General features: G+C 38.8%; 1 protein-coding gene across 1 annotated transcript in view; it reads right to left on the bottom strand.

Annotated features, from left to right (window-relative positions):
- Nucleotides 1-6,674, bottom strand: part of Osi10a (Osiris 10a) — a 38,842-nt gene extending 32,168 nt beyond the window's left edge. Inside the window, 1 exon segment of the mRNA XM_065232708.1 lies at nucleotides 6,376-6,674. Within this exon segment, the coding sequence (XP_065088780.1) occupies nucleotides 6,376-6,674 (299 nt within the window).
- Nucleotides 6,675-24,748: the final 18,074 nt, after the last annotated feature.

Below are 24,748 nucleotides of genomic sequence, written 5' to 3'. Positions count from 1 at the left end.
TTTTGCATTTAAAACTGCTTATCAGGAAGATAATGAATAGAAACTAAAATCTCCATACATTTTCAAACGGCTTCTTATCCCTCTTATAAATAAGTACGGACGATATCACAAATGGCGCAATTATATCCCGTATGGTTAGTACGATAGCCCGAATAGGTGGTTAAGCACTTTTTATGGTTATTTTGTATGCACTGTATTTGTAAAACAACAAAACATGATTAATTAAGAAAAAAATCGTCAATACAGAAAATACAGATTTTTTAATAGAGTGGATACAGATTTTTTATAAAACCACCTGGCAGCTCTGGTTCATTTGTTTATATCACGGCTTTACCGGTGCAATCACATTACGATTCGATCCTGCACGCTCGAAACGAAAATCCCGGTCCACCCGTTTCTGGCAGTTTTTGATCAAATTCCTGGGCAGAAATTTGATACCTCAGTTGACCGGAAGAGAACTCCGGAAAAATGTAAAATAAAAAAGAAGTCGAAATTATCCAGAAAGTTTCTTGTCTGGAAAGCAATCTGCAGTTGTGGCCTGAAAAGCAAAACTTTCGTTACTTCTGGGACCATGAATTAGCAAATTTACCAGGAGAAGTGCTTACATTTACAATGATATATCAATAAAATACAATAGATTCTATTGTTGACAAGTCCCCGGCAAGGTGACAGATAACCTTAGTTTTACGTACCCACTTGCAAATAGTAGATGTCACCACACAACATAAACAACGGGATTGTCCTTCAGCGCCGCAATGGCATTCCTCGAAGGGAATCCAACTTTTGTGTTTCCATGTGTGGATGTCAAACAACAAGCATGAATGCTATATGATAAGAGCGAACAAATTATTTTCGTGGTGAAATGAAATAATTCAAACAAATTGAAACCGATTGATGGAAGTTCATTTTATTTTGTTTATTGGTTTCTTTTGCTCTTGAATATAATCAGCCTAGCGGCGCCGGTGATGTAGTGGTAAGCGTGATTGCCTCTCACCCCAGCAGGGGCGGCCGGGATGTTCTGAGGCATAACATCTCTGATCACGCCTTCCTTCGGAAGGGAAGTAAAGCCGATGGGCCCCGGTTCATGAGTTGATGGGTCGATAGATAAGGTCCAGGTATGGGAGCTGCCTTCCAGGCATCGGTAGCATTGGTGCTCAGCACGGAAAACAAGATCGACGGAAAACAAATCAAGGAAAAAAAATATAATCAGCCTACATTTTTTTGACCTGATGATTTTTGCACAGATCCGCTGTAGCAAGGGTTTTAAAATTAAGTCAAATTGATACACATATTAAGCTTAAATGCAAGACCTTCTACATACGTACAAAGTACACCGTTGTGCCATAGAGGTAACTCTAAGACCAGAAGGTCCCAAAGAAACTCAACTTTTTGGCTCAGCTCTGGTTATATCTTCGGTCCCAAACTAATCGATGCACCCCTCGAAACATAGGAAAATCCATGAATCCCTAATTTTATCTGTCAAACTTTAATGGCGAATCAAAACAAACATATTATAGTACTAGAATTTCGACTGAAACGGTGTACGTTAATCGATTTGCTTGGGACCAATAGGCTAGTCAAGTAGTGAGCCAATTTATAATCGATAGTTTTGTATTGATTGTTGGTAGTACCAACCGGTGGCAACTGATGATTTTAAATTGGCTCACTGCTTGACTAGCCTATTGGTCCCAAGCAAATCGATTAACGTACCCCATTCCAGTCGAAATTCTAGTACTACAGTTTTTGTTTTGATTCGCTATGAAAGTTTGACAGATAAAATAAGGGATTAGTGGAATTTCCTATGTTTCGAGGGGTGCATCGATTAGCTTGGGACCGAAGAGAGTACCAGAACTGAGCCAAAAAGTTGAGCACGTTTCTTTGGTACCTACTAGTCTTAGAGTTACCTCTATGGTTGTACTAACCTTGTTCTCTTTTATTCTAGTACATAAAATTGAACATTATGCAGTACTAGCTGCGTATAATTAGTACACTCTTGCTTGGCTGAAAAATCATTCTTTCTTTGTTCATCATCGACGATAATAGCAATAGCGTTGAAAACACTGAAAGTATCCTTGTTCAATTCTCATTTGTTCCAATTAATTCGATGACAATCATATATTTTCGTTTTAAAAATCATATGTTTATGCTTTTGGTTCTATACTGCTCAGATACATACGGTACACACACAAAACAAAGTTTCATGTATTGTGCAGACTACTGAGAAATAAAGCGAAATTTTTAGCTAGCATCACTGGAGTTCTATATCGCTAACGTTGCGCGTGCGGTTTGATGAGCGCGTGACAATAACAAAAATTTTAAACTTCAAATTTTGTTTACTGTACATCATTTCCATATTTTCTCTTTTCAGATAACACTTCTGAAGTTTGTGAGTTTAACAGAACCACCAGCACCAAATTGTCGGGGTACACTGGCAATATACTAGAGCTGTTAAGTTGCCCCCGAGTTGCTCTACACACTTATTTTGCGCAAACTTTTTTCTCAGTGTACCTCACGTGAGACGCATCTGTGCCGGCAGTGCCGAGAGTGTCATCAGACTTAAAAAGGCTGAATTTATAAAGAGACGACTTGTCCAAAATTGGAACAATCGATTATGTGTCATAGGAAAAGTTATTCCAATCGAGCAGAAGACCTGTGACCAATTCAGTCTCTTTAATCAGACTGATTTTTTGTTTGCATAACGGTATGTTTGACAATCCGGTTAATTTGACAGTTCACATATCTTGTTTTGAAGAAACAAAACAACAAGCAGTGAAATTCTATCCCAGATCCTAACGTTACTCTCGGTTCGTTGCTCCCAAATTCTCTCGGAAAAGGACTGCACTGAACCTAATAGGCAACGGTCTCGGCCTCGGCCACCGAATCGAAGCTTCGAGCGAGAACGTTCTCCACTGGAGGCACTTCCAATTTCCTACAGGACAATAACTTCTACTGGATTGGAGTATGCTGAGGACTCAGATGAACCACACGAGACGGTGGTAAGTAGATGAAGCAAGTGTGCAACATCAGAGGAAACTGGTCCAGATGCTCTTCAGATTCTGATGAACGCTTCCGGGAGGAGATTCTAGTTTCTCCCGAACAGGGGTTGAAACTGTTGACGCTTTTTACTAACTCGCTTCGTTGTCGTGCGAGGCAGTCTGTTTGTACACTGGAGTCGCTTTTTACGCGGTTTTTTTTACCGATTTTTTTTACGCGGTTTTTTTTACGCGGATTTCGGAATTTACGCGGTTTTTTTTACGCGGATTCCGGAATTTACGCGGTTTTTTTTACGCGGATTTTGGTTTTTTTTACGCGGATTTCAGAATTGACGCGGTATATCGCTTTTTACGCGGTTTTTTCTTACACGGTCTTTTTTTACGCGGTTATTTTTTACGCGGATTCCGGAATTTACGCGGTTTTTTTTTACGCGGGACGTATCACTCGCGTAAAAAGCGACTCCAGTGTATTTGTACTCTCATTCTCTACCGTCGTCTCTCTTACACAACTCAAACGGTAGTACAATTTTCGATCGAAAAGAAAATTATCAAATAACTATCGTATGACATGTGTAATTATTTCGTTCTAATTTCTTGATTTGGTGTAAATTAAACCATTGCTGATCAGAAATGTTATTACTAGGACATCGTTGCTTGTTATTTTCAGAACTCCTACAAGCACAACATCAGCAGCTCTTATTATAAGCAAAACCTAAAATACATACATTCGTGACAGTCTTTGGTGACAGTGTCGTATGATAGAGCCTGTCATATGACATTTTACTTTGGTACTGTAATTTGATAGTTTGTTTTGCAAGTGTCGGAAGCAAAGGCAGTCGATTATCACAGAAAATGTGTCGACTACCTTGACCGGTTACAAGACTGCTCCCAAAAGCCATCGACTCAGTCAAAGATGCATCGCCAGCTTTCTAGAAGGGAGTTTCAACCGGAACCTTCCAGGTTTAATATGTCCACTCGGTTAGCAAGTTCAATGATCGGACAAATGGAGAGAAGTATGATGTGTCTGGTGAAAAGCAATGCTGGCCAGAGAACACCTGTAAAGCTGAGGCGCTGTCGATGATAGGAAACCAAACACCGGTGAAGATTTCAACTCCGAACATGGTCCGAGTGATCTTCGAAGGCGAATTCATCGATGTCAGTTACGACGAGGAACGAATCATGGAACTGAATGTCGATTGGCTGATCAACGAAGTGGTGAAGCGTTACGGAATCAAACATGGTAAACGATCACTGATAAAACTACTACGGCCAGATGGTGGCCTTTGTATGGACACCGATCCCCTTACGACCTTTTATACGGCTCGGATTCCATAATAAATTCGTACCTTATAGAGTTTGAAGAACTGCGATTGAATCAGTTCTACGAGGATTATGCTTACCGAACTGCTCAAATCGCTGGGCACCATGGAAAACACCGGTTCCTTTACACTTCGCCGGGACTTCTTCTCCGCCAAGCCTATTAATATTCTATTTCAAGTACTGCACAGTTCGAAAAGTAGTGTAAATTTCTGTTCAATATGATGCACACAAATGGAGCGTCATATTTCATATAAGTTTACATTATATATCATGTAAAGTTCTAGCACAATTCATGCAATGTAGCAAATATTGTATACAAAAGCCCATCTTTGTAAACAATATTGTTTACAAGTTGCTCGGTTGTGTGAAATTAAATTTAAGTTTACGTGAATGAATGTTTACATCACAATTAACATTCAGAATTTTTATCTGTGTGGGTTACCAGGGTCGTGTCCGAGAGCTCAACCTATCCCTCAACCAACTCACCGATGTCGACTTTCAGGAGCTCACCTTCAAGCCCAACAGCTGACCAATCAACATCTTACAATTCCACTTAACCTCCTTCGACTGTGATTTCAGCTCGGTCACGAATCTCCCTAATCACATTCTGAATTGGCATTATCACCAGTAGCAGTCCCTTCATGGTCATTTTTTCAATTAGCTTCCGGAACGATGCCACCCCCTTCCCAACTTCGATAAAACTGTTCTGAAACACCAAAACCTTTCGCCCCAGATCCTTGAACAGTAGACTGATGCAAAATTTGACTTTTCACTCCACAGTACTTAAATGGTTTTCAAATCGGGTCCTGATTAGCCTCCCAAAGCTACGACTCATTTGGTTAGAAATAGACTTCGCACAAGCCATTTGAAGTTTACATGTAAATTACTATGGGAAATCTCAACTTTTTGTTCATTGCCTTCTAGTCTTTTTCCATATTGAGTTGCGAAACAGTTCAATAGCCATTCTTATAGAAAATTTTCTCAGCTACAACTTTGCTGAAGATCGTTTCTATGTAAAACGAGTCAGGAAAAAATTATTAATCATTAATGACATGATCAAGCAGCTGCTCTGTAGGTTACGCTGTATTTTGCAGTGTGACATAGTAGCCATGATTTGTGTGTCCTATTCAACGCCTCAGAAACATCAATGTTGGCTGCTGAGCAGTTGATTGAGCATGATCATAAGACATCAGCGCATTGAACCATTGATAACTTTCGATCCTTGTATTTAATCAAAAAGTGGTCTTGAGCAGAGTTGTAGCTGGGAAAATTTCCTACAAGTACAAATGAAAGTTTTTGAAGCAGACCTATGTGGTGAATTATTAGATAGACATGAACAAAAATCTTGTTTTTACCATAGAAATTCCCATACAAACTTCAAATGGTTTGTGCCATCTCAGTTTCTCACCAAATGGGTTCAAATTTTGAGAGGTTAGTCAGGATCCGATTGGGAATCGTTTAAGTATTGTGGAGCGAAAATTTCAAATTTTGCATCACAGTTTGATCGTCTTGAGTGGAGGTTCTCCGATCTCGAAGTCTTCCGGTAGTGACTCCAGCACGATACGGCAGAATTCCAGTATCCCCCAGATTACAGTTGTACTTGGCTCATGCTCATAGTTTGTCATACAAGTGCATCCACGTTCACTTTAACGGCTCCATGTAAGTTTTTTGCTCAAGTCATTCAATTTCGTTACAAGTTTAGCTAATTAAAGAATCTGCACATGTTCGTCACTGACAGCATTGTCACTGACAATTTACATGGTTTGCCTTGACAATAACTGTTAGCTCAAATGAGTGACCAAAGCAAAATTTTGAATATCACCATGTATAGTCGAGATTTTGCAGCACTAGCACTAGCATTAGGCTGATTCTAAACTTTCACTTAACCTATACACACCGTTGATAGTAATCCTGTATCTTTATACATCCACGATATTCCACTGAAGACTCAACTAACCCTAATCCCGAAAAGAAATGATCGTAAAAAATGAACTAGAAAAGGATAAAATTGCCCGTGTTACTATATTGACACAAAAGAAAAATCCAATTCCCGTGAACCTACCGAAAATCCATTGGATCCTGGTCCAGAAAGTTGGGCAAAATCCTTGCTGCTGGATTGCTATCATCCTTGATCATCAGCACCCCACTGGCCAGGGTCAGATTGTTGGCTTCCTCCAGAAACTGCAACGACGCCAGTGCCTGCTGTCCGGCACATTGCAGCAATCCTGCGGACGGAGTCGCCCGGATGCAGTAATCAAATGTTTCCAACTCGGCACCGGACGCCCTTTCGTAAAGAACGCAGTGCATCATCACCAGCCAGGAGCTGGCAAACCCAAGTACATTTATATGCGATAGAATCATCTTCCCACGGGCAGCTGTGTTTTTTTTTTGTTTGCTTGAGGACACCCTATTAATATTAAATCACTGTTTTTTCTTCGCTGTCTATCGCTATCTTCAAAGCGTGTTTTTTTATTCCTTTCACATCGCACACCCACAGAAAAAAGTCCTTTTTCACAGCGCCAGAACAAACACCAACCGCGCGGATGCTTTTGCTCTCAAATATGCGTTCCACTTTTCTTCTTTTGAAACGTAATCACTTCAAGGCTATTTCTGCACAGGACAAACAACAACACAATCCTCTTGAAGTGGTTAGCTTAAACCATCAGCGGAGTCACTTTTGAAATGCGGGATTTACTTGCTCTCGGGTAAGATTTTGCTTCGGAACTGAAAATCCTGTCACGACCCCGTCTTGTATATATAACCATAACCATCAGATGGATGGTGGCATTTTCCTCAAGCTTTAAACTCAAAAATCGCAAAGAACGAAAACAATGGACTTTTCTCGACTGCAGTAGCTGTTGTTGGTTGGATGTGGGAAAATGGCTGTCAACCGGAACGCGGTGGTGGTCGTGGTTTACAGTCTGGTGGTGAGCCCACGGGCCATTAATGCCACCGCAAAGCAAAACGAGGTGAACCGATTTGGGAATCACATCATCACCAGTCTGTTACGGTAACCGCGCTTATTCGGAACAATGACACTCTGCAGTGGTTGAAGATGCAGGCGGTCTCACGCCGTCACCAGGAACTTGGTAAGTGAGTTTGAGTAGTACCGATTGTGGGCAGTCAGTGATGGCAGGATTTTTTTTTTATTAAAAATTATAAAACAATAATTCACATAGTTGATCTTAATTAGATGCACAAAAATCCTGAAGTATTCAGTCCATGACTAACTTGTGTGAAATCGTAATTTCACTTCCAAAAATCAAGTGGAAAACTCATGCTAGATTTAACATAAATTGCATGAGCATATGACCAGCATCTGTAAAATATAAATAATTTGAAAGCATCCCAAGTAACAATTTGGGTTTTATGAAGGTTCTGTAGACCATGATTTGGACTTGTAGAATGCTTTTAAAAACTCGATAAAACTTACAATGCTACTTGGGGTGCTCAATTGCAGTATACAGTTGAGACTAGGTCCACCATCTTATAATTCAAAATAGCAGCCATTGATTTTCAGCTTCTTCCCGGCAAGCCCAGTCCGTAAAGGTCCCCTTTTATATAAATATATAGTGGGGGTCTTTGAATTAGCATGATAGACCGATTTTCATACAAACTAGCCCACTTTGGCATGTTGCAACTATGTTTTGTTATGATCAATTTAGCTGAAGTTTTGACACAGAACTACAAATGTGCTGAATTTTGTGTGTACGTAATATCAAATTATTGGAAGCGCTTACCGGAAATTGACGGGCTGGTTGAAAATGGCTAACTTATTAGCACATTTATAATTCGAAAGTCCACTATTTCGGAAATTTTTTACCATATTGTAAATAACTTTTTTAAGCACGCCATCGTTTATTGGCAATATGGTTGAAAATGTCAAAACTATTACACTTCGAAAATGTCGAATTATAATTATGTTAATTACCCAATCAAACTAAAATAACAACCTGATATCATCCTGTAAACAAGTTTTGTTGGCTGTTTATTCAACCACAATGATAACATGTTCGGTTATGAAATTTGATAACCGGGTATCAGAACTTGTTATCAATCTGGTATAATTCTTTACTCGGGTAGTTAGCCATTTTTAACCAGCCCGTCAATTTCCAGCAAGCGCTTCCAATAATGTGATATTACGTACACGCAAAATTCAGCATATCTGTAGTTCTTTGTCAAAATTTCAGCTCAATTGATCATAACAAAACATAGTTTCAACATGCCAAAGTTGGCTAGTTTGTATGAAAATCGGCCTATTGTGCTAATTTAAAGGCCACCACTGTATATTACATTGGTTTAGATCAGGTGGGCGCCATCTTCATTGTCGGTCTGCCATATTGGATTTAAAAATAGTGACAAACATTGACTTTCAACTTTTACTGGTTGAGCTCATTTCGTAGATACACTTATTGCATGGATTAAGATGCGAACTCTCTGTCCAGTGAACGCCATTTTAAAAACCGCCCCCCATCTTGTCTTGGCATTTGATTGGTAGGGAATTGTTAGGAGTTGAACAACCACCACATACTACCTAGCCGAACACCGAGTCTGTAAGGCTTGGTAGATGTTTGCCGATTGTAGTCGGCAATGTCCCTCCATTGTAAAAAATACAGGATCTGCTAACTCCATACCGTTCGGTAGGAACCACCCTTCCGTGTTACCGTCCTGAATGAACTATATCCACCTTCTCAAGGTGGTTTGTTTAAAAGGACGTTAATAGATGGAAGCACCCTTCCGTGTTAATTGAAGCTGTTAGCAAGCAAGGGATTTCATTCACTCGTGCGAGCACTACAGAATCAAGATAGCCATCCTCACCTAAAAAACAGATTTCCCAACGAGTGTAAATTCTTCCTACCAAGTGACTCTGCCGGTCAACTCAGAACTGACAGCAGTAGAAGGAAAGAAGGATAAACTGAAAGGCAGCCGAACAATTTTCGCTACCGAGGGAGATCCACATTGAATGCGTAAAATCCGAATGGTAACGATTTAAATAGCCGAGTCAGATAGTTTTTGCCTCACTGATTTAAATCAGTTGAATGGATCATTTTAGATGGCTGAGTTTTGAACCCACCACGGCTTGCATTTGGCGCTACTGTATACGGACGATCCAATGTAAAATACTGTGGTAGCCACAGTACGGTGCTGTCAAAACCTCAGCATTTTCAATGATCCATTGGCCACAGCAGTTTAACGGTATTTGCGTGACGCTTTTGTTTTTGCGTTACAGTATAACAGTTTTCTCCATATTAATGGCAATTTGAATATGTAAATGTAAGTTTTTTTTAAAATAATTACTTTGTTTGTACAGGCTCAATCGAATAAACTTTACAGAGCCTAGTTTTGATTTTCGTTATACATTATTAATGTGATGTTAAAGTTAAAGGAACTGGACCGAATACTCACGGTTGTCTCGCGGTTAGTGGAGATTAAAATATTTTGGATGCACACAACGAAAAATTGTGAAAATTTCGGTGCCTTGAGATTGACCCTATAAGCGGCCCTTTTGACATAAGAATCAGTTGAAAGAAACCGAGAAAATCAATTCAATCAAACGTTCTCTTCGTCGAGTTGCTTATGTTTCAGTTTCAGAACACTTAATTTTACATGAAATGTTTGTTTACGTTCCATAATTAACGTCCAATATGGATTACGTTTCGTGTAAAAGTAGTTATTTCTAAGTGTGTGGGAAAAGGGAGAAGAAGGTTTGAAATGTGATTTAAGATACAAATATTTAATTGATCCTAAAACATGAACTTATTTCTATTCATCTTGAAAAAAAAAATATAAAAGAACCCACACGTACAAAATACAAACTAAACACAAGTTTAGTCTAACTTACAATCGAAGGTTAATATTCTTAAAGTAAACATATATGATTTTTATAAACTCCACACACTTAGAAATAACATCTTTTACACGAGACGTAATCCATATTGGACTTAAATCATGGAACGTAAACAAACATTTTATGTAAAATTATGTGTTCTCAAACCGAAAGATTAGCAACGAGACGAAGAGAACGTTTCTTTCTGCTGATTCTTATGTCAAAAGGGCCGTTTACATGTGTCGGTCTCAGGAACCGAAATTTACACTACTTTTTCGTAGTGTGCAGATCACGGTGTCAATGTTTGTTTAAAGCTAGAAAATAAAAAGTAATTCTTTCTGCAAAATTCACATTTAACTCACTCAGCAGCATGCAATAATAAAATGCTCACCATGAAAAAATAATATGTGAGGAAAGATAAGCCTTAGCCTGTCACTACGTGTAATTGGTAATTTAACTGAAAACTATACACGGCGAATGAGAACAACTCAAATTTGAGTTTAGTTCACTCATAATCGCCAAAAGTGCAGGAACTCAGCGATGAGTTAATTTGCCTCATGTTTTTCCAGGATTTTCCAGGGAAATATTCCCGAGTTTGAGAAAAGTAAATATTGGATTCACTCAGTGGTACTACTCCGAGACTGATTTTCGTCAACTTCCTCATTTTCTGGCAGATTTTTAGATTTTCCACAGGAAACCATGAGACAAATTTACTCATCGCTGAGTTCCTGCACTTTTGGCGATTATGAGTGAACTAAACTCAAATTTGGGTTGTTCTCATTCGCCGTGTACCTTTTAATAAACCCTAGCATGTTGCTTGCCTTATAAATAATGTTTTTATAATGTTTTTTTCCTTGATATATTTTCCGTCGATCTTGATTCCTGTGCTGAGCACCTATGCTACCGACGCCAGGGAGGCGCTCCCACATCTGGACTCTACCTATCGACCCATCAACCGGGGACCAACGGCTTTACTTTCCGAAGGAAGGCGTGATCAGAGATGTTACGCCTCAGAACATTCCGGCGGCGCCGATTGGGATTGAACTCAAATCTGCTGGGATGAGAAGTAATCACGCTTACCACTACACCACCAGCGCCGCTATTGTAGGATGGTTGCCCCAGCAACCGATGTGACCGTTACAGTGTTATTATTTTCTGACTTGAAGCAAACCAAGATGTGGTGATGGTTCTTGCAGATTCGACAGGAAAATTTGGTTTGGTAATCCTTCGCCTGATGCCCCGATCAGCAAAGAATCCCGATCCGCCACAGAAAGTTTTTGGAATGCGGAACATTGATATTTAGTTGTTCTCATTTTGCTCAAGGCATACGTCACCCGAACGCCACCTGAAGGCCGATGGACACCTATTGAGGTGAACTATAGGGCTAAGCCTCGCGTGGTTGGAAATGGAAGCGCGTCCTCAGCAGCGTGGTGTATCTCGCTACACCATACACCAAACGTTAAGCTCGACGATCTGATACACCTAGGACGCACTCCACGTGGTGTGATCGCATCGATGCCACGACGTTGTCATGTGACGAAGACGTACGCAACCAGAGGGAAGTACCACCCACCGGCGTCACCTAGCGTATCACCAAACCGCCAAACCACATAGGAATAAAAAAAACAGGTTAGACTAGCAAACAAACCCCACCATTGTTCACAACCCTACTAGCCCTATATTAATTAAACAAAAACCTATAAAACGGACACAACGACAATTTATTTCAAGGCTATCGACCCTAGGGTTACTCTGCGGTAGCTACTAAGGTTACTTCACAGTTGTTTGTTTTAAGCATCTAATTTTAATATTCGCGTTTTGTGTACGTATCCCTGTAGGCAAGTAGAGGCAAACCAACATCGGAAAACTCTTTTGCCGATGTGATGAGGCTTTTCCCCTGTTAGTAAGTTTAACTTTTCAGAGTTTGGAAACCACTTTGCTGCCTTTTGATTTCACTTTGAACTCACTCTGAGATCTCTAAGCCGGGACAGGTCCATATGAGAATCGTGCTTTCTCCACGGTAGACACGTCTACCTGGCGCTTAAGTGAAGTCAGTAATTCCTGTGGATGTTTATATAAATGCATTTATGGTGCATAATAGAGATAGAAACTCGCCCTACTATTTCTAATAAGCGCAATATTACTCAGGAATGCTTGTGTGATTACAAACCCGCGTTCAACAAATACTTCTTGGAAGTAAAATAAGCGATTATTGAGGAATTTTGCAACAGTGAAAATCAGTGCTATGCCTCGACATATGGCTCAAAAATACATGCGTAATTCCCGGAAGCACCTGAAGGATCGTCAGGCAGATGGTTCTCCGAAACGACTCAAAACCGCTGCAAAGAGATTTCAGTGTTATTGGGCCAACATGAAAGCAGTCAGAGGTAATGCGCCACCATCTATTGTTTGGAACGCTGGAGAAGGTCATTCAACTCGATGTAGGAAATCCAAATTAATTTTTAACAACCTTTGGAACCACATACGGTGATTACTATCAAAACACTGAACAGGTGGAGATCCTGTATACGAGGTTTTGCTCTGACTTTGAAATTCAATAACTGAATCCCTCTAATTTTCAATTAATGTTATACTAAGCACCTACTTATTGGAAACCAAACGGTTGATTTGAGAAAAGTCACAGTATTTTATTTTGCATGATTGTACAAAATCGCTGTAAAGTACTTAATGATGATGCATGATAATATTATATTAGGGTTGTCCTTCAAATTGGAAAACAAAGAGATACTTAAACCTCGTATGATCGTTAAACCCGTTCTTCGCTGACATATGAATCAACATTGTGTTCAACATGGAAAGTATCGTCTTCTGATAAGGAAAACACAACTGTCTGTTGCGTTATGATAAAATGTAACCGTCCAAAAACTGTGTGACGAAATAGTGTCAGGGCAACGGCGCCGGTGGTGTAGTGGTAAGCGTGATTACCTCTCACTCCAGAAGGCCTGGGTTCAATCCCAGTCGGCGCCGCCGGGATGTTCTGAGGCATAACATCTCTGATCACGCCTTCCTTCGGATGGGAAGTAAAGCCGTTGGTCCCCTGTTCATGAGTTGATGAGTCGATAGGTAGGGTCCAGGTTTGGGAGCTGCCTTCCTGGCACGTTGGTAGCATTGGTGCTCAGTGTGTCAGGTTTTCAAATGCATGGTCATTTGTGAATGACATTGAATTTTAATTACACCATTTTATTCAGATTGAATGTAAGATTTGTTTGATTTAAATAAGATAGTTGTTAATGAATGGTTAGGTATTGAAAAATTATCAAAGTTTTATTCTATCAACCAATTACGTGCTCGCTCGCTATGACTATCGAGAGAACAGATAGACGAGCCAGTTGCGCGAGGTTATAAAACAATGTACCAGTATGGATTGCGTCAGTTCGTCTGCAGATGTGACGGGGTATACCGTTAGACGCTATCAAATGTCGACTTGAATGACTCGTTCCAATATCGAAATTGGCACCAAATGGAAGAATTCCAGCAAAGATGGTTAGTTCAGTTGAGCGACACAAGAGTACCATTTGGCTAACTGTTGGCTTTAAATTAAAATCTGCATTAGATTAAAGATTTTGGATTTTGGCAAATTCGCGCAGATTACATATTTTCAGGGTAGATAGGGCTCCTAAAGTTATAAAAAAATCCCCATGAAAGATAGGGTCGGAAATGACTGCTAAGTGAGTTATTCAACATTTTATGTTTTTTTTGTATTGCCAACTTTGGTTAGCTATATTTTTTTGATCTTAATGTGGTTTTCTGATTTCAACATACCAAATGAAAGATCAAAGTCTTAGCTATCAATGCTCTTTGAAAAAGAACTCGATTAAAGTTAATTATCATACATTAAAATTGAAAAGTATGTTGAAAGTACCAAAAAACTGGTGAAATTTCATACATTTTAGTGTTTTTAAGTTGAAAATTTTCATTTCTGTTTATTTAGTTGTTCTACAAAACATTTTCCATGCAGTTCCCTAGATTTGTGCCTTTGGTAGTATCCTTGTAGGCTTTATGGTTTCTTCGATTTAAAACAGCCATTAAAACTTGTGACGTTTTCTTAAAATGCGCTATAGTCACCCTATTCGTTCGTACGTTCGGCTGTTGCAGTGGACTACGCACATGAAAATTTGGTAGAATGTTATTGTAGATGTTTAGCTACATTCTTAACTTTTGATTACCGCACATCTCCTGCGCCGAAAGAAAACATAACTGCGAAGATGTTTCGCGGTATCGAATATTGCTCAGTCTCAGCAGAAAACACAACGAGAGACACCGAATCAGCGAATTCTGAGAGCGGAAGGGAGAGAAGTAGGTAGTGGTAATAAGTCGATGTCCTTTTTATTTCATAGCACTCGCAGCTCAGCTGCGGTGCTGTTTCGTTGGAGGAGTGTGGAGCTCCGCTGCTTCTATATACACATTTAGATTTTTTTACAGGAGTTAGTATTTTTACTGGATTTTTGGATTACTGACTTTCCAGCCTGGGAATGGAACATACTGAGTTCTTAAGGTGATACTATTCAGCGTCCACAGGCACTTTCACCGCCACTTCGAATGTTGAATAACTCACTTATCAGTCATTTCCGACCGTATGTTTCATGGGGATTTTTTCATTCCTTTAGGAGCCCTATCTACCCTGAAAATATGTAAAACCCGGAACCAAACACCCTGTATGATTCGTCATTCGGTTTCATGCAATATTGCCACAGCTCATAACATACCATTTTCCGTTGAATCAATTAACATCTTACAAAATTAAACGCCCTACACACTTATTTTGTATTGCCGAGATTGGCATCGCGGTCTAGCTAGGTAAGCTAAAAACTAATGTTACTCAGTGAGTTCCTTTTATGCATTCTTATGGATAAATTTCTAAAATCGTACGCTAAACTTTCGTTTATTAGCTGAATCTCGGAATGTTTTTTACTGAGACCCAGCAAAATAAAATACCTAGCTCATTACAATTTTCATTCAGAATCCGAAACCAACATTTAATAGCATGTAGTTGCGAAGAAGTTGAATTGGGTCGCTCTCGACAAAAATTTGATGGATTTGAATTAACGGCTTTGAAAACGGTTTTCACTCAAGTGCAAACTATTCCTTATATTTTAGAACAAAACACAATACGAGTTATTGGTAACGGTTCGCAAGGAATTCTCAAGCTTTTCACTTAATACGACCCATCAAGCGGCGTACACTGTTTTGGCGATTTTATCCCATCAATTTTTCATCTGAGCTGCCGTTTTGATAAATAATTCCAAACTCTTCTTAAGTTTTTTTTTTCCTTGATTTGTTTTCCGTCGATCTTGTTTTCCGTGCTGAGCACCAATGCTACCGACGCCAGGGAGGCAGCTCCCACACCTGGACCCTACCTATCGACCCATCAACTTATGAACCGGGGACCAACGGGTTTACTTCCCCGAAGGAAGGCGTGATCAGGGATGTTATGCCTCAGAACATCCCGGCGACGCCGACTGGGATTGAACCCAGGCCTGCTGGGGTGGGAGGTAATCACGCTTACCACTACACCACCGGCGCCGCTAACTCTTCTTAAGTGATTAATTTCTTTTCAAAATAATGATGCAGTACCTACTTGCGGAAGTAACAGTAAACTTTTTGTGAATGATTAAATATTTTACAAAGTGATTCCTTAATTTCTAAAGTAATTCAGTAATTTCCGAAGATATTCTGAGCTTTTCTGAAGTGATTCCAAACATTTCTTAAGTGATTCATTTCAATTTGAAGTGAACCAGTACTTGCAGAGGTGATTTCAAACTCTTCAGCAAATTTTGAAATTATTTCGATAATTTCCGAAGTGGTTCAAAACTTGACAAAGTGACTCCGAACATTTATAAAGAGATTCAGTAGTTTCAGAAGAGATTCTTATCTTTTCAGTACCGATTTAACACTTTCCGAACCCGAACACACAAAACATATTTTCAAATAAGAATTATAGAAGCATGTTTTTTAAACGTATTATAAGTGATGCACAATACATCGCGTGTTTTAACTACAAAAATACAAAATACATCGCATGCTTTAATTACTTCCCAGATTTTTTTCATCACATACAAGATGATAATTTTTGCGTTTGATCTTTAAAAGTTATATAAATGTGCATCTTACTTGTGATGTTTTACATCGAAACATGAAAAGATTCCAACTTGGCTTTACAATTATTGAAATGTTCTACATTATTTCTATACATTTATTCAACTGAAAAATTGTAGGTTGTCATAAAGGAGTAAAATTCATAATTCAGATGACGCTTCGAGTATTTTTAAAAACATCTTTATGATGAACCAAACGCATTTTCGCAATATATGATTTTCCAGCCATTATAGATACCTAAGTAACATTGCAAGTTTTATAGTGGTTTTAAAGCATGTTACAAGTCTACATCCTGATCTACAGAACCCTCATAAAACCAAAATTATTACTTGGGTAGTAAGCCTAAGCAAGTCATCTTTCGGAATTAATCTAGTTAGGCAGTAACAAATCTTTCACGCCAAGGACTAGTGTTCGAATCCCATGCTCTACCGTTTTTTAGATTATGTTTTTGCCAATGAAATTTATTGGTTTATGATGTTTTCCAAAACATGCTAAAAGGCCAAAATATAATTTTAGACATATCTCCTCTTCCTTGGTTTTCTATCATGTGTGAGAACTTGATGTTGAGTAAACAGTGGATTATCAACAACCGGTTTTTGTCTACTGGAGAAGTTACAAACCTAGCAAGCCGACTACTTGACTTTGAATCCTATATTCGATAATGTCTAATTTTTGTTATGGTTTTCTAAGTGATTGCATACTGGAAAGTGGTTTCAAGTGGTTCCAAAATTTTCAGTTCCACTTTATTTTAAAGTGATTCCAAAATTAACAGGAATGATTCACTTCATATTCAAGTGATTTCAAATTTCTCAGATCCGGTACATGTCTTATTTAAGCATGCATACTAGCGCCACTTAGTGATATAATTTCTTTCCGAACAAAGCACTATCCGCTCGGTCATGGCCTTCTGGACAACCTGTTGAAGACGCAGACTTTTTAGGTGGTTGGGATCACAAGATAAAACAATTACAAAATGCTCAATTCTATATACACACTAGCGACACGTAGTGACAGAATTCTGAACAATGCTTACCATTTTCTGGCTCTTGGTCATCTAAACAACTTTGCTGAAGACTTGAACCTCCTATCAGGTCGGAATGACGAGATACAATAATATCAAAAATTCTAAATTTAAAATGCACACTAGTGCCACGTAGTGATAGAATTCCAAACCAAATGTTCCACTTTATGAAAGCCCTTGGCTTTTTGAACAACTAAGCTGCAGACTCTAACTTTCTAGCTTGTCGGGATAACGAGATAAAACAATATAATAATGCTCAACTTGTTATGCACACTAGTGACACGTAGTGTGAGAATTACAACCCATACCCATCTTTCCAGACGTCTTTAGTTTTCTGATCAACTTTGTTGAAGACTCAAACTTCCTAGGTGGTCGGGATTACGAGATAAACTAATTTAAAAATTCTAGATTTTTCATACACACTAGCGACAAGTAGTGAGAGAATTCCAAATTACACTGACCAACATCCAGACGCCCTTATTTTTCTTAACAATTATTGAACACTCGAACTTTCTAGGTCGTCGCGATACGGGATAAAATAAAACCAAAAATTCTCAATTTTCATGCACACTAGCACCTAGCGCCAAGTAGTGACAGAATTCCCAACCAAACTGTCCACTTTTTCCGATGCCCTTGGCCCTCTGAACAACTTCGCAGGATTTCAAGATTTTGGTGATGCTAAACTTTTTGGGGGGTTGGTTTTTGCAATAAATGTGTTTTAAGGACCTTTAAAAGTCTCTAGAAGATGACTTTCAAGAGAAATTGGATATATGAAAGTTAGTGCTGCAAACCCAAGTCAACTCTAAATCTGGATATTGTCTACAAAGTTGCTACAAATTAACTCTTAGAAGAACTTCAAGTTGTATGTATGTATGTAAGGTAGCCACCATTCCTTCAAAGATCTTGTCTTGTATGCAGCTCCACTTAATAGCAAGATCAATTTGAGCTACCGATCTGAATTCACAATATCGCTGTATGAAGGGCCAAAAAGGTGCGGACCCGTAAGCAGAGACACTTACACGAAATCCACGGGAATTTAAGAATCTCCTTCCAACGATACGATCCAACAAATCGAATAACACAATTCGCAATACTTATTAAGCTTCCTACAGGGTGGTTTGTAAAGAGGGGCGCATCAATTTCACTGAAACTGTTGAAGTAGAATTCACACCACCACAATCGAATCGGTAGGATAAAGAAAATGATAGTGTTCATTCCCTCCTAGACTACGGTTGTCAAACCACTCCATCGTCCAGTTCCAGGTCAAATGATACCCTGATGCTCCCACCCAACCCAGTATTTATTTATATAATGAAAATATATGTAATGGGGAAATGAAATATATCAGAACATTAAATATGAAATAATGAATATAAATTTATTATTGATAAAATATTTGATATTCTGCAATGAAAATAATAATTATTTTACATATAATAAGATACAACTCTATGTTTCTTTAACTCACAATATCAAGTGGATGTAACGCTGAAATTTCAAGGTTATATTAAGCTAATCTATATATTTTATCTCTTACTACTAATAATGTAAGGATGTAAAGTGTGATGCCTAATATGCCTAACAATAAAATGGGATAACGAGGAAAATAAAGGATAGATCTCACCCGATATGTTGCAAAGGAATCCATGACACCACGATGATTTCGAAGAGCTCCAATAGATATGCTGCCGCTACTTCTTCAACAGCAGAGCAAACCCCATCAACCACGAATTACACTCTAGAGAATCTCCATCACCAATCACTCGTGACACCAGCTCCTCACCGGCCGAATCAACTCGCGACCAACGCCGAAATCAGAACCAATAACTCCAGCGACCGAAAACCCACGCCTCTAATAGCAGCCACGGCACACTTCGATTGCATTTCTGATACACAACCTCAACACGCAAACACGACAATGACAACATTCGTCCGGGAGGCGGAACGCCAGCATGCACAAACAAAGGGAAGACAAAATGCACACACAGATCACGGCACGAGCTGAACTGCTAACGTTGAAAGCCAAACGCGAACTGAGGAATTAACTCTTCTTTAAGTTTGCTCGAAAACATTTGCGTTTATTTTCAAAAAAAAAAATTACAAAGTAAGTTTAATACATCGATTTTTTTTGAGGACCATCCTAATATTCACAACCACCAATAGAGGGGAGATTTTAAGAACATAAACTTTAAAGGGGACACCAATTGTCTAAATATTAAAGCAAAAGTATTTGCACATTTTGTTTAAATAGGGGAATTTACGTATTCTCGTCAATCTAAGCAGCGTCCGAACTTATATTAGCGATTTCTCAGTGTCACACACATACATGACAGGTTTGTTTGTTGACATTTATCTGCTGCTTGCTGTTCTACCAATTCCAATCGACAGAATTGATCAAAACGGGTTGAACATGTTTTTACAACGCTCCAAACTTCTCAGGTGAGAGTGACTATTGTCGGCAGTCTCTTTTTCTTCGGCACCCTTTCCATTTGAACTGCGTGTTAACCAGCTGTTGTTCTATTATCGGCAACTCGAAATCAACCGTATTTTGTAGTATGTATGTTTCATTTAAAGAAAAATATGGTATAACAGGAATTCACAGTCGTGAAAATGTAATCAGATTGAAGCTGAAAAGGTAGGGAATCGGCTTGATACATTGAGCGAAGAGTTTTGATGGAATAATACAGTGAAGTAAACGTTTCAATTTCGGTTGCCGAAAACAGTCAATGGGTGCCGAAGCCATAATTTACCCTATGCCTTCTAAAAACCATTTTTTGCCTTTAAGCTTTTTAACAAAAATTTCTTATGAAGGTAGAAAATGCTTGCCATCAGCTGAGCAACAACTTTGCCAATAAATGTATACCTTTATTTTTGCAAACAAAAAAGTTAATTTGTGTTAGTTAAATCATATTAAGAACTACCCCAGTATTAACTAACATCAACATGAGGACTTCACTGTTAGGAACAACTTTGTACAAGAAACTTTTTTCAAATGTTTCAATTTCAGGCTCTAAATGCATCTCTCCTGCTATATAAATTCTCATTCTGGACCACTCTGCAATGATAGTCGATTATTACGTCAAACCCATTCCGAGATACAGCTGATTTCTTACGTTCAGATTCTAAGCGGACCATGCTTACGCAAGTGAATGTTGATGCAGCTTGATTTCAATTAATGGTTCAATCCCCAGGAAAAGTAAAACGACTACCAGAACCTTCCTGGAATCAAAAGATGTTGATTTCCATATCCCACCAAAGCAAAACTCAAAATACTAATATACTGTCTATATCTCTCTCGTTGCTATGGTCTATGAAACTGGCAACACTTCACCGAACCCCAGCACCGAATCGAAATTTCCGCAAATTTTCGTGAAATTTGCAGAAATTTACATAACACCTGCCTCACTAACCCATCAGCCTAAGCCACCACCCACCAAACGTTGCCGGATGGTCGACGTAAACCGAATTACGGTCGATGCGTCACGCTGCCCTACACACTTTTCCCGAGCCCGATGTTATGCCAACCGAACCACGCCGCTGCCGCTCTGGTCTACCGGTTCGGAGTGCCAGGCGGTGGGTTGATTGTGAGGAATGATTAATGAAAATCCCACCGCACGCGTCACGTCGCAGCCCCATTCCCAATGGAAATAAACAATGCAATTCGCAAAACCACCAAAATGTTATCCAGTCCACTACAAAGAGTATGCCATACATAAACCGGGCACGAGAGGGGTTAGTGGTCCCAACAGGGTCGAAACGAAGTGAATAATGTGTAATCATTGTGTAATACCAGACTTGAGCGTGTAGCGACTTTTATCATTGCGGATGACACCGCCTTTCACTGGTTGGTTGAAGATGGAGAAAAGGCGAAACAAATGTAGGGGACTGGGGCAGAAGACATGGGAAAAAAACCCTAATTATGTCTGTGTTCTTTTGGCCTTTCACGGTTCAAGTTTATGGATGTTTTTCTGCGTAAAAAGGCTTTTTATTTGAACGGATGAGTTGAAGACTGCTTGGTGATAAGTTATGCGAGAAACGTGAGGAAGGGTTTTAATTCAAATACGGTTGCTTTGGACATTCAACACCCGTAAACTGATAGTTCATCCATCAACTCCAAAAAAGGGAATCCACTATCACTCAAGGCAAGACAAGTGTTAGTTGAAATCTGGAACTTGAAACGATGTCTAGTAAATTAAATTTATCCGCCTGATTTATCTAATTAATTTAATAGCTTAATTTTCAACCCTGTCAATCCGTTGAAACGAAGAAGACTGGTTGTCATTGGCGTAGCCAACGGGGGTGCCAAGGGGGCCAGGCCCCCTCCAGAATTATCTGGGCCCCCTTCAGGAATTTTAGATGTTTTTTTTTCAGTTTAGAGGTTATCTTTAATGTTTATTGATTTTTATTCTACTTTTCTTAAAATTCTAGACTTTATATCGCCATTAAATCGATAGCATAATAATACGTCTTCAGGCTCTACCAATTGGCAAGAGTTCAAGGATGTTTCTTTAACCTCAGGGAACTTCCAAAAACTTCAAGGATTTATAAGAAGTTCTGAGAAAATCATAGAACATAACGAAACTCAGTAGAAATTCTGGGAACTTCATAGAGCTTCAGAAAAAAATCGTAGAAGCACAGGGAGCTTTGGAGAAGTTCTGACAACTACGTAGAAGTGGGAACATTATTTAAGTTTTGGCATCTTCGTAGAAGTCAAACAATATTTAATTTCAGGGAACCTCTTTATTGTTTCGGGATCATTGCAGGATACTTTTTTGGAGCCTCATGAGCTTGGCATTGTGGAATTGAGGAGTTTCAGTCTCCACGAGAATTACCCCGCGCAGGAGGCACAACCTACACGAACAATGGCTAGCTTCGAAAAAGAGCCGATTGATGCCAGTCGTGCATTTTCCCCGCCGATGAGTGCACGCTATTTCAAAACTGCCCAAATTTGGGTAGCATCCACCTAGATCGGTCAAAGCTGAACCCACCCAAAAATGTGTAAACTATGTTAGGAGTGAGAAGTGAGACAAATGGACAAAGTCGATCGAATTCATGTCGGTGTTATCCATTTGTCAACTTGTCCCTCCCAACTAAAGCTTCCATTTTCCGGTGGTTTCCACCATCCCGGGATTCGGGAAATATATATTTGGTATCCCGGGGAAGTGAACAAAGATAGTAAATTGTTTTAATATTTGTATGTTTCATCTCCTTCGAAGAAAGATTAAAAAATGGAGATTCATTCAATACTAGGGACACCAGATTTAAAGACATATCTTCATTTTGAAGACATTTAAAATTTTGTGAAGGTATTTTTTTCATGCAGACATTTTGAAGACAACTCATGATTTGTGAAGCTGTTTCAAGGCATGCGAAAGCTGAAGTAGGCTTCCGATGGATGTTTTTTTTTTAATTTTAACTTGATCCAATTGAATATTCACAGGACTTCACTGAAATATTCGATAAGCTGGAGATCTTTTGAATAGTTCCTGATCAACCTACAGTTTTGGGAGAATATCTTCACAATACTTGATCAACCTGAAGGCTTGAAAAATATCCAGATGACTTTATTGTGATCTTCGATCAGCTGGAGATCTTTATGTACTTCCTAACCGATCTATCATCTTGAGAGAGCCAATGGAATGTTTGACTAGTTTAATATCTTCAGATTTCCTGATCAACCTGAGTTCACTAATATCTGATCAACCAGCAATCTTTAAAGACTATCTAGAGACGACATTTGAATTTTATGAACAGTTGAATATCTTAAGAATAATAACACTAGTTTACAAAACAACATAAAAAGTGTGAACTTTAGTGGTTGACCAACGTTTCTAATGCAAAATCCTACGCTGAATTCAATGCCGTGGTCAGAAAAAATTAAAGTAGAGTCATTTTTGAGATATATAAAAATTTTGATTTTTTGAATTTTGGACAAAAGTACGATTACTAAAATGTCAATATCTTTGGGACTAGTGCACCAATTTTAAATCTTTTTTTATGAAAGTGAAGCTAAATAAATTTGATATCGTTCACTTGAATATTATGTCATAATTAAAAATTTAATTTTGAAGTCATTTAAAAATTTACAGCATTTTTTTTTAATTTTTCCTGCGAATTTTCCATAAAAATCTTGTTTTAATCAACATTTTTAATGGGATAAAAAGATTCGAAAAATCAACCCATAATTTATTCTTAAAGTCCATTATAAACTGGAGAAAATGAGCCTTTAATGGATGAAATCGGTTGGAAATTGTCGAAGTTATGAATTTTTTTGTAAAATCATGGAAATTGAATGTTCCAAGATTGGCCGTTGTCCCGCTCCTAGGTTCATGCACCACTTCCAGTAAGCCTTTCTGCGGACGTGTACGCATACGGTGCATTTCACTAACACTACCAGCTGTCACGCAAAATTAAATGGGATATTTTCAACAATATAATTTACGCTAGTGTTTGTGAGACCGCTCGGCGAGAACCTAACGCAACCAACTCAATTTGACAGCTTTCATTCTTTAACATTGCTTAACGATGTATACGACAAAACGGGAATTCAAGTGTAAAAATGATCCTCAAAAGTTTTGTTACGCGTGTGGCAACTATATATTTACAAAATCGGTCAATTTCACTGCTTCGTTGCAAACTGCATACAGGCTTTATTTTAAAATTGATCCTGGAGACTTTGACGAACCGTGGATTCCAAAAGTATTATGTAATTCTAGCAAAACGTGCTTGGCTAGGTGGATGTCAGGCGCAAGGTAAATTGATCTTTTGAATAACTTTCATATAAACAATTTATGTACAGCATGGTAGTGCTTTGTTCTTTCCTGATCGACATTATCTTACTTCATCTATTTTTGATAAGTGTTAATGTCTTACTTACTAACTCACTTATTTGTTATCTGTCAGTCGCTATTTGTCCTTTGACATGCCCACCATATGGCGTCGACCGTTTTGTCATGCAACGGATTGTTATTTCTGCTTGACAAAAGTTAAGCAACAAGGACGTCACAAAACAGTTGAGTATCCACAAGTGGCTTCTATGACAAAACCTGTTCCACATTCGAGGTGGAATTGGAAAGAAACCCAAAACTGTTTACACAATCCGAATTTAATGATTTGGTGCGAGATCTCGACTTATCGAAGGAGAAATCCGAATTGCTGGCATCACGCTTGAAAGAACACAACATGCTGGGCAAGGAGGTCAAAATTTCTTGTCACAGGAATCGTCACAAGAAATTTGACAAATATTATTCTACAAAGGACAAGGCATGTTTTTGCCATGACGTAAACGGCTTGTTTGAAGAGTTTGGTAAGCCATATGATCCAGCTGAATGGCGTTTATTCATCGATAGCAGCAAGTTGAGCTTGAAAGCCGTTTTACTGCATCAAGGGAATGAGAAACCTTCTATTCCATTAGCTCATGCCATTAATATGAAGGAAACGTATGAATCAATGGCTCTATTGCTCAATTTG

The sequence above is a fragment of the Ochlerotatus camptorhynchus genome, unplaced genomic scaffold (assembly GCF_037179485.1).
Source record: "Ochlerotatus camptorhynchus isolate MF236.1 unplaced genomic scaffold, CSIRO-AGI_Acam_v1.1 ptg000371l, whole genome shotgun sequence".
NCBI classification, from domain to species: Eukaryota; Metazoa; Arthropoda; class Insecta; order Diptera; family Culicidae; genus Ochlerotatus; species Ochlerotatus camptorhynchus.
The sequence above is the reverse complement of the archived record's forward strand: the minus strand, read 5'-3'. Positions and strand labels throughout refer to the sequence as shown.